Here is a 13,149-nt window from a genome sequence, read left to right as displayed (position 1 = left end):
GACATAAACTAAAAATGCTTCACAATGTGTCCCTGAATGAAGGGAGGCTCAAAATCAAAAGTACCAGTCAGTATCTGGTGTGGCCACCAGCTGCTTGAAGTACTGCAGTGCATCTCCTCCTCATGGACTGCCTATTGCGGACAGTCTGAGCACTGATGGAGGGATTGTGTGTTCCTGGTGTGACTCGGGCAGTTGTTGTGGCCATCCTGTACCTGTCACGCAGGTGTGATATTCGGATGTACCGATCCTGTGCAGGTGTTGGTACACGTGGTCTTCCACTGTCTTAGGCGTCTCACAGCGCGGACATGGCGATTTATTGCCCTAGCCACATCAGCAGTCCTCATGCCTCCCTGCAGCATGCCTAATGCACGTTCACGCAGATGAGCAGGGACCCTGGGCATCTTTCTTTGGGTGTTTTTCGCAGTCGGTAGACAAGTCTCTTTAGTGTCCTGCGTGTTTAGAACTGTGACCTTAAATGCCTACTTTCTGTAAGCTGTTAAGGTCTTAACGACCATTCCACAGGTGCATGTTAATTAATTGATTACGGTTAATTGAACATGCATGGAAAACATTGTTTACACCCTTTACACTGAAGATCTGTAAAGTAATTTGGATTTTTACAACATTATTGTTGAAATATACAGTCCTGAAAAAGGGACATTTCTTTTTTTGCTGAGTATATTTATTTATTTTATATATATATTTATTTTATATATATATATATATATATATATATATATATATATATATATATATTTTTTTTTTTTTTTTTTTTTTTATTATTATATATATTTTTATACTTAAATTTTATTTATTAAAGCACTTACTGAACCTGAGGAAATAAATGAAGATATAAATTACATTATTGCATTGTGCTTTATTACATTTTTTGTATTCATTTATTTATAGTGCTTACTACTAGGTCACTAGTGCCATCTTTATTTAATTTTATTTCATTTTATTTATGTTGATTTCATTTTTATATTTTCTTTCATTTTATTTTTTAAGTTTCATTTTAATTTATTTAACTTTTAGATTTCATTTCATTTTGATTTACTTTGGTGATTTTAGTTTATTTTGCTTTATATTGTTTAATTTTATTTAACTTTATTTTTATATTTTATTTAATTTTTGGTATTTTATTTTACTTTTTATATTTTATTTTTCTGTAACTTTGTTTTGTTTTATTTTTTTTAACTGCATTTTTATAATTAATTTTATTTTTGGTATTTTGTTTAATTTTAATTTTGTTACTTTCCTTTAGTTTACTCTTGGTATTTTATTTCATTTTATTTAATTTAAATTTACTTTACTACTTAATTTGATTAATTTTTGTCATTAATTTAATTTTAAATTTACTTATCTCATTTTTGTGTTTTTTTTATTTTACTTCACAATTTATTTTAATTTTATTTAATGTACTTACAAATTTATATTTATATAATATTAATAATTATTATTATTTAATTCTATTTTACTTGACTAATTTTCAAGTTGTCGTTAAATTTTCAAGTTTAACAAAAAATACATCATATAAACTATATAAATATAAAACGTATGAACATTTTGAAAGCTATTTTGTAATGAAAAAAAAAACAGTGTTAATTTCCTCAATGTCTGGAGAATATTTTTGTCCTTTATGGATGGATTAATAAATATCATACTAACATTTATAATTAGTTTTTATTATTAAATCTGCCTGTGTAAAACGAATACGTGTAGATTCTAAAAAAACTAAAAACACAGAAATGACGCTAAAAGATGAACTTCATTACCCGATAGGCACAGGGGCGCCTCCGAGGACTACTTCCGGGTCGTGCACTTCCGGCATTTTTGTTGTTGACTGTAAGCCGTACAGTGTTGTCAGAGAGTCTTTGTGTTAAAGCGCGTCGCAGTGATGTAGAAGTTAAATCACAGAAGAACAGCAGGCCCTCCATGAGCCACGTGTGTGTGTGTCCCTCACAACTGTAGGGATTTTATGTAAATATATATTATTCTTTTTATTTATTTAATATTATATGTGCTGATTAGCTGTTCAGTGTAACTCCTGACTGCGCATGCTTGCAATAACTGTTTATGTGAGACAGTTTTTACTTACTGTATTTACTATATACACATTTCATTAGGGTTTTAGTGCCTCAGTGTGTCACTGTCAGGGCTTGTAATTGTCTGTAACGTGTGTATTTGTGTCCATTAGGAGAGAGAGAGAGAGAGAGAGAGAGAGAGAGAATGTGGCAGAGCCTGGGTTTGACTGTGCTGGTCATCGTGGCCACTCTCACCTGTGTGCTGCTCTTCATGCTCTTCGGTAAGCCTCTCAGATCTCCAGGGACGGAGAGAACAGACCGGAACACAACAGCTCTTCATCACAAATTAATTAATTATAGAGTTGATTACACTGTTAATGGAACAGGAAAATGTTAGTGAAATAGTACGGCTAAGAAATTGGGCCAAGATGGTGAGTCTGAAGCAAAGACAACAACTAGGGAGATTTTCAATGGATGGAATTGGTTTAAAGCTGTCCAGTACATTATTAAACCATGTAACGATATTCAACTGATCTATCAACTACGCTAAAAATTGTGAATAGAGATAACATACCTACAGTAACTAGTTTAAGTAGCGGTCTTTAATGGGGGGGGGGGGGGATTATTTTCAGGGAAAATAAGCTGATTAGCTTTAATGTAATCTGTGATATTATTTTGGGCTGAAGCCCGTGTACATGTCTGCCTGGAACAAAGATGAACACCTTAATGGGGGCTGCAGGTGGTCCATGGGATGTCAATTATATATTCACACACAAGCACTGACATACATGAGGACAAAAATATAAATGCTAAACGTTATATGAAGTGACCTTCCTATACAACAAACACAGCAGAAAATTTGATGAATTAGAGTATAAAACAAATAAAATATCCACAAAGAGTGTAGATCTAACACGAACTCTGATTTAAAAGAAAACATCTCTGATGGACAGGAAATGACATATTTTCTTCTTTTTTTTTTTTTTTTTTTAGATATACCCAAGCGCAAATTAATCCCAGATTACACTAGGTTATATTTCTGTCTCCATGGTTGACCTTGTCTTTGTAATCTTTCAATATATTTGGTGTAAAAAATTTTTTTTAAAAGACAGCGGTTATAGACTTATATTGTTGACTTGTCTGTTTCTTCACCCTGTTTAGTTTTTTATTCCTAGTTTTTTCCTGTACATTTCAGTGCTCAAGGTGTCATAACAGGCAAAACGTGAACCATTTCTTCTTACATCTTTCTCTTTTTTTCTTCAAAGACAACGCTAAACGTGATAGAATCATCCTTTCCAAAAAAGTTCATAGCCACCTACGCATTTCTGCTCCTTTTCCCAACAAAAACATATTTGGTGCATATTTTGGTGATATAACGGTAATTTAATGTGTGGAAGAAATATAAATTTTGTTCATAATTCTTTGTCACAGCTTTATTTGTTAGGTATGTATGTGTTCATGCCTCATTGTTAAAATAGACCGACTTTGTTTGCTGGTTTTGCAGGTTGGTATGTGGTGTGGCAGCTCTTCCTGTCCAAGTTTAAGTTCCTGCGAGAGCTGGTCGGGGACACGGGCTCGCCGCAGGCCGAAACGGAACCCTCGGAATCGGAGAGCGAGCGCAGCTCCCCCCCGACGCCCCGCCATCGCGCCAAACCCGCACGCCAAAGAGTGGCTTTCCCAAGCAGCACTACATAAAACTTCGAAAGGGTGCCGTCCAGCTTCTCAAACAAGATTTAAAGAATGAGCCACTTAGAAATGCCCCTTTGCCAAAAAAACAAAAAGAAATTACAAAAGGAAGGGGTGCCAAGCAAAACTAAAACAATTCATAGTCTATACAGCATTTTAATTGAAAACTACGTCTTCTCCTTCCCTGCCTTCACTACTTTCATTAGTTTTATTAACGGTCAAGAATGCGCTCCATGCGTAACCCACGTATCCTCCCGGTGATCGATCAGTGGCTCGCCCTCCTCCGCAGATCACCTCCAGGACCTCACAGATACAGCACATTGAGATCTCTTCATCTACACGGCACTTAAAATAAATTATCCGTTTCGGCTCAGACAGGCCGATCGACTGACCTGCCATCATGCTGCTAACCGTTTCATTCATGTTACCACGCTCAGGCTGCTAGGTTAAGATGGAGAACCCTAAAGGGAGACCTCCAAATGCTAAAACGTGTCAAGCAAACTGACAGAAGCAGCCTGACTTTATCGGAACTCTTTCAGACGTCTGACGTGCAATGCAGAAAGGAATGTACCAATCCGCTGCCAGAAAAACCTCCGCAATTTCAGCGCGCGGTACGGGACTTGGAGCTTCGTGAAGTCGCTCATAGAGGATTCACTTTAACCATGCTAAAGATTAATGTAATAATCAAATCTGTTACTAGTGGATGCCACTCCTTCTGAGCTCCACTGAAACCAAGTTGTTATTTGTAATGTTTTAGGATCATTTCTGTTATGGCAGCCGCTGTATTATTATTTTTTTTCCCCTTCACAATAAAAGTATTGGATAAAACTTGATGCAAAGGTGTATGTGTGCGTGTGTATGAACTGTGGCGAGCGTGCAAGTGTGAAGGTACATCACAACACTGATTTGTTTGCTGTTTTCCTATGACGGCACACCTCATTATGTCTACAGCCCCGAATTCTCAATCCTGATTGGCCAACTTTTAACAGCAGTGCTGTATCCTGTATATAAAGCTAATTACAGGTCAGTGAATAAGGAGCTTTGTCGTATGGCGCACAGTGTGTGTGTATATGTGTGTATGCGCGTGCATGCTCAAGAGTACCACCTGTGGGGAAACGCTGTCTGGTGCTTGTCTGACCCGGCTTTCAAAATGAAGCATACCTCATCTCGCACCCAAATTATGTTTACAAAGGAGCCACTAGATGGCGATATAGGTCAGACAGTGTTTTAGAGGCGCTTAATGTCCACCATGGGGTTGGGTAGATGGTGAAGGTGATGGATTTCAGAAATCAAAGATTTACAAAGTAAAAAACATGTCATTATTAAACATATTTCCAGTTTATACATGGCTCATGTGTGTGCGTGCATGTTTCCTTTACAATCAGAGATTTAGAAAGAATTGCAGGAAGCTTCTGCGCGTTACCCCGGCATGGCTGTTTCCTCCTCCTCTCCCTCCTCCTCCTTTTAACCCCCCCACCCCCCCACCCCGCCGCCTCCTGACTTCATGTGTGTGTGGGTGTGTTTGTCTTTTGTCTTTATTGTCAGTCTATGTCTATATGGGTCAGTTTCACTTCGACTTCAGTCACGGGACTGTGTGTATTCGGGGTTAGTCTCTGAGATGATTCACTGTTTGTAAAAAAAAACAACAGCAATTACAGGTGAAACTATAAAAGGCAGTACCTCTGAAGCCGACTGTTTTTTTTTTCTTTCTTTTTTAAACAATATTAACTATGAAAAGCTTACAATGATCCCGTTGTCAGAACCGATTCGTCATTGTAATGGAGTGGTGTAACAGTTTGGAGGCAGGTGGCTTATACTGTACAAGTCTAGTACAATTTGGCGTGACTGGATAAAAGAGGTACAGCCTCTTGTAGACCTTTAAGTAGTCCCAGACTAACAGACACAATTTTAAAAATAAATTTCCCAAAAATATGTTTAATTCACATTTTATTTTACTTTGTCTAACTGTCTGTTTGTATTTATATTTGGACTGCTGAGCTGAAAACTTTAAACTTAACTTCAACTTCCAACTCAGGATGCTGGACTTGACTTCAATTCTCAAAGCTGGGACTCTGGACTTAACTTGGTCTTTTGAGCTGGTGACTCTAGAGTCGACTTCTTGTTTTCAAACCTGCAGCAGAAACCTGTTCATATCAGTGACCCAGTTAGTAACCTTGGTCCATTTCCCACTTGGGTTGGTTTAACTACACATGGGGAAGTACAGTACTCAAACCAACCAAAATCTGGCACTACCATTCAGGTTCCCTACACTCATTGGTTAAATGACCTTGGGATAGGAAAGAGACCTTAAACACAAGAAGAGATACATGTTCTTTACTCTACCAGCTTTGAACTACACCAACACAATGGCAAATAGACGAAAAAAGACCTTACTCACTCATTCACTATAGCGCTTATCCTGTACAGGGTTGCATGAGGTCTGGAGCCTATTCCAAAGGAGTCTGGGCCGAGATGGTATACACCCTGGATGGGGTGCCAACTATACACACACACTCACTCATATACTATGGAAAAGGCAGTTATCTGGTCATCTGTTTGTCTTAGGACTCTGGGAAGAAACCCACCAAACATTGGGGAGAACATGCAACTTTATTTACACATACCCCATTTGGAAGATGATCTATCCAGAGCGACTTACATTTTATCTCATTTTATATCTAAGGGTTAAGGTCCTTGCCCAAGGAGCCAACAGTGGCAACATGTTGGTGCTGGGGTTTGAACCTCACATACAGTACAAGGAGCCAACAGTGGCAACGTGTTGGTGCTTGGGTTTGAACCTACGACATTTTGATCATTAGTTCAAAGCCTTAACCACTGAGTTACCCCTGCCTCCCCTACTACCACTGAGCTACCCTGCCAGTGAGGGAGGACCAAAGACTATCAGGTGTTTCCTCTGAGCCACATGATGTCAGCCAACCTCATCTATTCAAACTCCTTACTCACGCATCATTGGGAACGATGGAACACACTCGGAGGACAGTCTATTTGTTCCTTACCCATCCCTCCCCTCTGAGAGAGTCATGGCTGCGGGAGGCTTCAGCATCACCTGGAAATATAACTACCACATCACGCTTTGTGAAGACGCGTGGCCTCAGGTCACCTGAGCAGTACAAGAAAGCGGATATTGAGCATGTACAGCCACATGCCGAGCTTCAACTTGTTAACCCAAAGATTTGTTTGATAGGCATTCCAACATGCAACTGGCTATGGGAGCTGCTTAGCTCAAACTTGAAAGGTACTCACTGGCATTGGTCTGGATGAGATAAGCTTACATTCTCATTACAATTAAACTGCTCCTGAGTTCTTTTGGGACCGTCCGGTATCACATACCTGCTCAAGTAAACTAAACCAGGGAGCAAAACGAACCAGGTTTTGACTAAACAATAAAGGTGTGAAAACACCCTTGGAGTCCTGAGCTTGGGACTCTGGTGTTGACATGGGACATCAAGTTGGACAACTCCTGACCTTCCAATCTGCAATCCAGACCCTCAGCGTTATGTGCTGGAGATTCTAGACTTGATTTAGACTCTTGAAATTGGACTCGGGACTTAACTTGGACACTTAAGCTGTGTCTCTAGATTTGACTTGGTCTCTTGATCTTTGGACTTTGATCTGAACTTTGCTTATAGCTCAGAGCTATGTAGAGATGTAGACTTAAGACTTATTTAAAATGATTCTGGCCTCAATTAGACTCTAGAGAAGATACACTGCTGCTTCCCCAAACTCTATTAACCCATTCCATCTGATCCTGCACCAGTAGTGCACCATGTTTAATAATCCGACATGGGCTTTTCTTGGCCTGCATGAAAGTGATAACTGATGACTCCTGTCACTTTTTTGCTGTTTCCTACAGAATCCCACTTCTGATGCAAGGCTCCATTTTAGATCTGTTTAATCTAGGCTCACTAATGAGTATGAATACTGTAAGTCATAACCTGAGGCTGTTGTTATTCATAACGTTGAGGTTCTGGGTTGCTGATTGGAAGGTCGGGGTTCTATCCTTCGAACTCAGTCACTGCCGGGTTGCCGCTGTTGGGCCCTTGAGCACGGCGCTTAATCCATGCTGCACAAATGTATACCCCGGCCACTGAGATTCGTTGCCAGTCTCAAGCCCAGAGAAACTGGGTGGGTTGTGACCGAAATGGTCAGCGTAAAACCTGTGCCGAGTCTTGCAGATCAAATAATCTGATGTGGCGACCCCTCGAATAAAATGACACGGCTTATCAAGAATAAAGAGTTATAATCTAGAGTTATTAACCTGTAACCTAAAGCAAGATGTACTTGTAGAGGTAGCTGCTGAACCGTAACCTTATGTTTTGAGCCACAACATTTGGTTACTGAACAGCCATAAGATACAGGTGCAACATCAGCTATAGTACAACCCATAAACTGTAACACTAAATGAGTTTATGGGGAAAAAATCTAGATAATAATTGTACCAATGTGTGAAAGGGCAAATGTGCATGTTGATGAGTGTAAAAGTGCCGGTTGCTTGACAAAATTTGTGTGTGTGTGTGTATGTGTGTCTGTGCACGTCTGCGTGCATGCTAATGACAGCTGCAGCTGTACCCCCTGCTGTTTTGAATCCATATTCAAATTAAGCAGTGCAAGATAAGGCCAGCGTTTCCTTCAACAGCATGCTCAGTATTCCATGTGCGGGCTCAGGATTAACGTCACATTTATGGAAAAAGCCTTCAGGTGCCACAGCTATCTTACGCAGGCATGGGAAAGTGTGTGTATGTGTTTAAATCTGCTTCTTTATATACTGCATTAACTATAGCCCGTGTGTGTGTGTACGCTGGCATAAGCTGATAGGTAGGAGAAGTCTGACTTGTATTTCTTCTGCAGCAAGTTTTAATCGGATGAATATTATTAATAAAGTATAAAATTCTATGACCTGTTTTTATTATGTACTCTAAATCTTTATAGGTCGGTGATCGTTTATGGTGAGATGCATTGCTATCTCCTAAAAGAGTTGGAAAGTGGATGGGAGAAAATAGAAAATGTGTGTATCAAGCTAAAACATCTTGCCCTTTAATGAGATGTTGCTTATGATTAAAGCCCTATTTGGATTGGAGTCGTTTTTCATGAAGAAATATAGCAGTATCGGTCCACATAAGTCATGTCGTCCTGTATCTGGAAAGATTACACCATGGTTTTACCTTCAAGGATTTTTTTTATCTTCTCCTCCAAAATGAAATCAAGTGTCTTAAACAATGGTTTGTCTTACTCAAAAAGGTACATGTGACAAATAATTAAATATTATTATTATTATTATTATTATCATTATTTACACTGCTGCATGTCTGTCAAGGCCATGTCCTATTTCTATAATGATGAAGGAATAGCTGCATGCAAAACACGTCTCACACACACACGCACACACACACATCTGCAATATTGCTAACAACCTTAATTACTTCTCTTGAGCCCATTAAAATGTGAATATGTGCGTCACCGGAAGCAGCAGTGTAAAAATGATTGCACCCACATTTCAGAAAAAAGCTTGTGCGTTATTAATAAACAGAATAAATAAATAAATATATCCATATATAAAATGTGTTCATTCATTTGTCTGTTATTGAAACTTAAAATGTGGTGATATTAGATAAATATCATTTTGTTTAATTTAACTTACAGTGGAAAACAAAATGATACAGCTAATTTTTTCTAAAAAAAGATTTAAAAATTGTCACAATGAATAAGTAAGGAATAAAACCCTTAAAGGAAAACAAATCAATGACACGGTGGTGTGATTAAAAGAACAACCCATAAATAACTGTTAAACTAAACAAAGCCTTGGTGTGATAACTAGGCAGAAATGAAACAAACAGGTTTTTTTTGTTTTGTTTTTTTTGTCTGACATTTTTATCATGTTTCCAACGTCTACAGTTCTATGAAGCTACAAGGCTAGAAAAACTGCTGCTTGTTTTTACCAAGAAACCAGAATACACCTCTGTCCTTGTCCATGGTGGAAAAGTTACTGTATGTTACAAAGCACTGATACTGGAGACTCCTTCTGTAAGTGTAAACCATACAAGTCACAGTGAATTAGACGTTACCATAGAAACGCCCACTGGCTCCTCACACTACAGAGTTTTCATTAAGTTCTCCAGTTTCTTCCAAACCTCCCCAAACCTGTTTGATTGAGATAAACAACTCATAGGTAGTATGTTTATGTATATGTGTAAAAAATATGACGATAAATCAAAAATGATCTTCATTCTGGCTGTAGAGTAAAATAAAAAAATCACTAGACAAAAAAAACTCAGTTCCCTTTTCCCTTTTTTTTACACACGAAACAAACACTGTGTTGCTCCTCCTCATTCCTTTGTTAAATAATTTTTTTTTATTAATATTCATTTGATATACTACAATTTGTTCTGCCTTGTTGTGTATCACTTCCTAGTTTCATGCCTTTTCTTCCCATTACCTCATATTTATTCATTACTAGCTGAAGTAGCCGTCGTTGGCGATTAAATAGAAATAGTTAAAAGGTTAAAGCTAAAAATAATCTGCTGATCTTTAATGTAATCAGTGATATTATTATTATTATTTCAGGTCGAAGCCCACGTACATGTCCGTCTGTCTTTCTGTACGGCAAAATGTATGTCTCTCTGTCTAACTCATTAATACACAGAAATCCCATTCTGTAAGGTTGAGTATCTTACGCCTTGTTTACACTAAGTTCTCCTTTCATTGTCAGACAAATACACTCCCTGTTCGGTAATCGGAGAGTGAATCACAGATGAGAAATTGAAAAAGTAGATCGAATAAAGATGAAGTTTGTCTTAAAACCACTCCAGCGTGTTAAAATTCACTTATCCCACTTCAGCGCTGTTATTTCAGTTAAAGTGAAAATACGAACTAATCCCAGTAAAAACATTCAGTTTAGCTTTTCTAATTAGGTGTTTGTTTACATTGAGCGCATTAGTAGCTTGTTTTTAAGATTTAGATTAATAAATCTGTCACATAACTGTTCATAACCTCGCTTTTACTCAATATTTTGATTTCACGTTTATAGCCACGCCCACCTCCAGACAAAAGTGCTGAAAGAGTAAAAAGAAAAAAAATTCTGGCTGGACAGACATACGGACATTTTTTTCTCAGACTGGTTTCTGGTCCTCCAGTGTATGAAATGCAAATATATCATTGAAAGAGCAAGTTTTGAGCAATGTACAGACAAAACCTTTCTTTTATTTACACAGATTTATATACAGTATATGTGGGTTGGTTTGGGTGCTACGTAAAAATGAGGGGTTTTTTTCGGTAAAGAATAGTTTGGTAAGTTCCTCTTCTCCTAACCAGAATCCTCTGTGACATTCCGTCAGACCACTTCATGTTGCTTCAATCTAATTCTAATTCTAACTCAATCTCTTCTAATCTTCTACTACAATGTATTAGTACTTTAGGCGTCTGATTTCCCTCTTATTGGCCTGCGGTGTGCCTTTTATGCTCTCTGCATTACTGGAGTTTAACTAGGTCTACTAAACAGCATGAGTAGGACATTTCAGGTTCCTAAACAGATTGTAATCACTAGTTTTGATTGTATAATTAGACATCATTATATTCTATTATGCCCCATATCATATGCTCATGCTATAAAACCTATTTTCATATCATGTGACATCGTATAGAGGTCAATGTACCCTATTTTTCTCTGTTTACTCACTTATCTATTTGATCTGTGACATGAAGGTATTGGCAAGAATGAACGAAAAGGTTTGCAGGACGCCAGTGAGACCAGCAATGTTAAAGGGCTTGGAGACGTTGCCTCTGACAAAGAGACAGACAGCAGACCTGGAGGTGACAGACTGGAGGTGTTACGATTTGCTTTGGGAGTGACAAGAATGGACAGGATAAAGAATGAGTATAATAAAGGGACAGTGCAAGTAGAATGGTTTGGGAACAAAGTTAGAGAAGCCAGATTACATTTAGGTTTACATTTAGGCGCTTGGCAGATGCTCCATCACCGGGTTACTAGATTACTAACAAAGTGCCATCAGTCAAATACTGTTGGGAAGGGTTTTTTAGGGGATGCTGGGAGAATAACCCAAATATTGAAGAAACTGACAGTTTTTAAGTTTGCATGTAAAGAAGTCAGTGACTTGCTGTACAGACATCCAGAGGAAGTTCATTCCACCAGAACAGAGAAGATGCAAGTCTTCCTCAATCTCTGAGAGATGGTGGGACCAGCCGAGCAGTGATTAGAGTTGAGAGGTAACTGGGCACTGGGCCGTTTTTAGCTTTGTAGACAAGCATCAATACAGCCAGTGCATAGAACGGAGATGTGGGGTGGGGTGGGAGAACTTGGGAAGGTTGAAAACGAGATGTTTAGCTGCATTCTAGATCAGCTGCAGAGGATGAATAGTAAAAGAGGCAGACCTTCCAGTTAGTAACTGGAGAGTGAGTTACAGTAGTCAAGATTTGAAATAACAATAGACTGAACAAGCACTTAAGTGGCCTGTGTGGAAAGCAATCGGCAAATGCAATGTGTGGGGAGTGATCTGATTGTTGTCCAGGGTAATCACAAGGTCTTGACAGGGTGATGAAAAATCTGGAATGAACAGCAGTTTGGTTTTGTGTTTCAGCTAATGAGCTGATGAGCTAAGAAACTGGAGTGTCTGAGGGAGGAATTGAGGGAATGAGTTGCGTGTCATCTGCATATCGATAGTATGAAAAGGCGTGCCAGGATATGTCCTTCCCAAGAGATTGTGTATACAGGGAGAACAGGACCAAGCACTGAGCCTTGTGGAACACCAGTAGAGAGTCTTCATGGAACAAATTCAAATTCAAATTCAAATTTTATTTATCACATACACAGTCATACACAGTACGATATGCAGGGAAATGCTTAGACAACTGCCGTGACTTTAAAATAAAAGACTATTAATAGGAAATAAATATGAAAAAGTAAGTAGAAGGTAAATTTAACTAAGGAAAAATACTTCCTTGGTAATACAGTTGTGTACAGTGCAAAATATACAATATAGAATATATATATATATATATATATATATAGAAAAATATAGAAAAATAATAAAAACAGCTGTACAAAATAGAAATATAGAATATAAGGATTTTTTTGTGTGGGAATAAAGTTAAATATAAACAGAGTGTCCAGAGGGTGTGCAAATATGCCTAACTGTGACATATTTAAAGTGACTTATGTTAAAGTAAGTAAGTAATGTCCACGAATGTGCAGGTGTGCAGTGGCCACTGTCAGTGATCGTCCGGAATGTTCAGAGTGAGTGCAAGAACCATATGTCTAGATGTGCTAAATGGATCAGTACTGTGTGGTGTACTGATTAAGAGACCGTATCGCCTGGCCTTGATCCAGCCCTGTGTGCCGTAGATCGAGTGCAGGTCAGGGAGCTCGGTGCGGATAATGTGCTCAGCTGATCACACCACCCTCTGT

At 38.4% G+C, this 13,149-nt stretch overlaps 1 protein-coding gene across 1 annotated transcript; it reads left to right on the top strand.

Annotated features, from left to right (window-relative positions):
* Positions 1 to 2,184: 2,184 nt before the first annotated feature.
* smim13 (small integral membrane protein 13) lies at positions 2,185 to 4,543 on the top strand. Its single transcript, XM_053514985.1, has 2 exons — positions 2,185 to 2,305; positions 3,529 to 4,543. The coding sequence occupies exons 1-2, from the start codon at positions 2,230 to 2,232 to the stop codon at positions 3,717 to 3,719; spliced, it is 267 nt and encodes an 88-aa protein (XP_053370960.1). The 5' UTR covers positions 2,185 to 2,229; the 3' UTR covers positions 3,720 to 4,543.
* Positions 4,544 to 13,149: the final 8,606 nt, after the last annotated feature.

This window comes from Clarias gariepinus, chromosome 16 (genome assembly GCF_024256425.1).
Source record: "Clarias gariepinus isolate MV-2021 ecotype Netherlands chromosome 16, CGAR_prim_01v2, whole genome shotgun sequence".
NCBI lineage: Eukaryota > Metazoa > Chordata > Actinopteri > Siluriformes > Clariidae > Clarias > Clarias gariepinus.
This window is presented reverse-complemented; position numbering and strand designations above follow the sequence as displayed.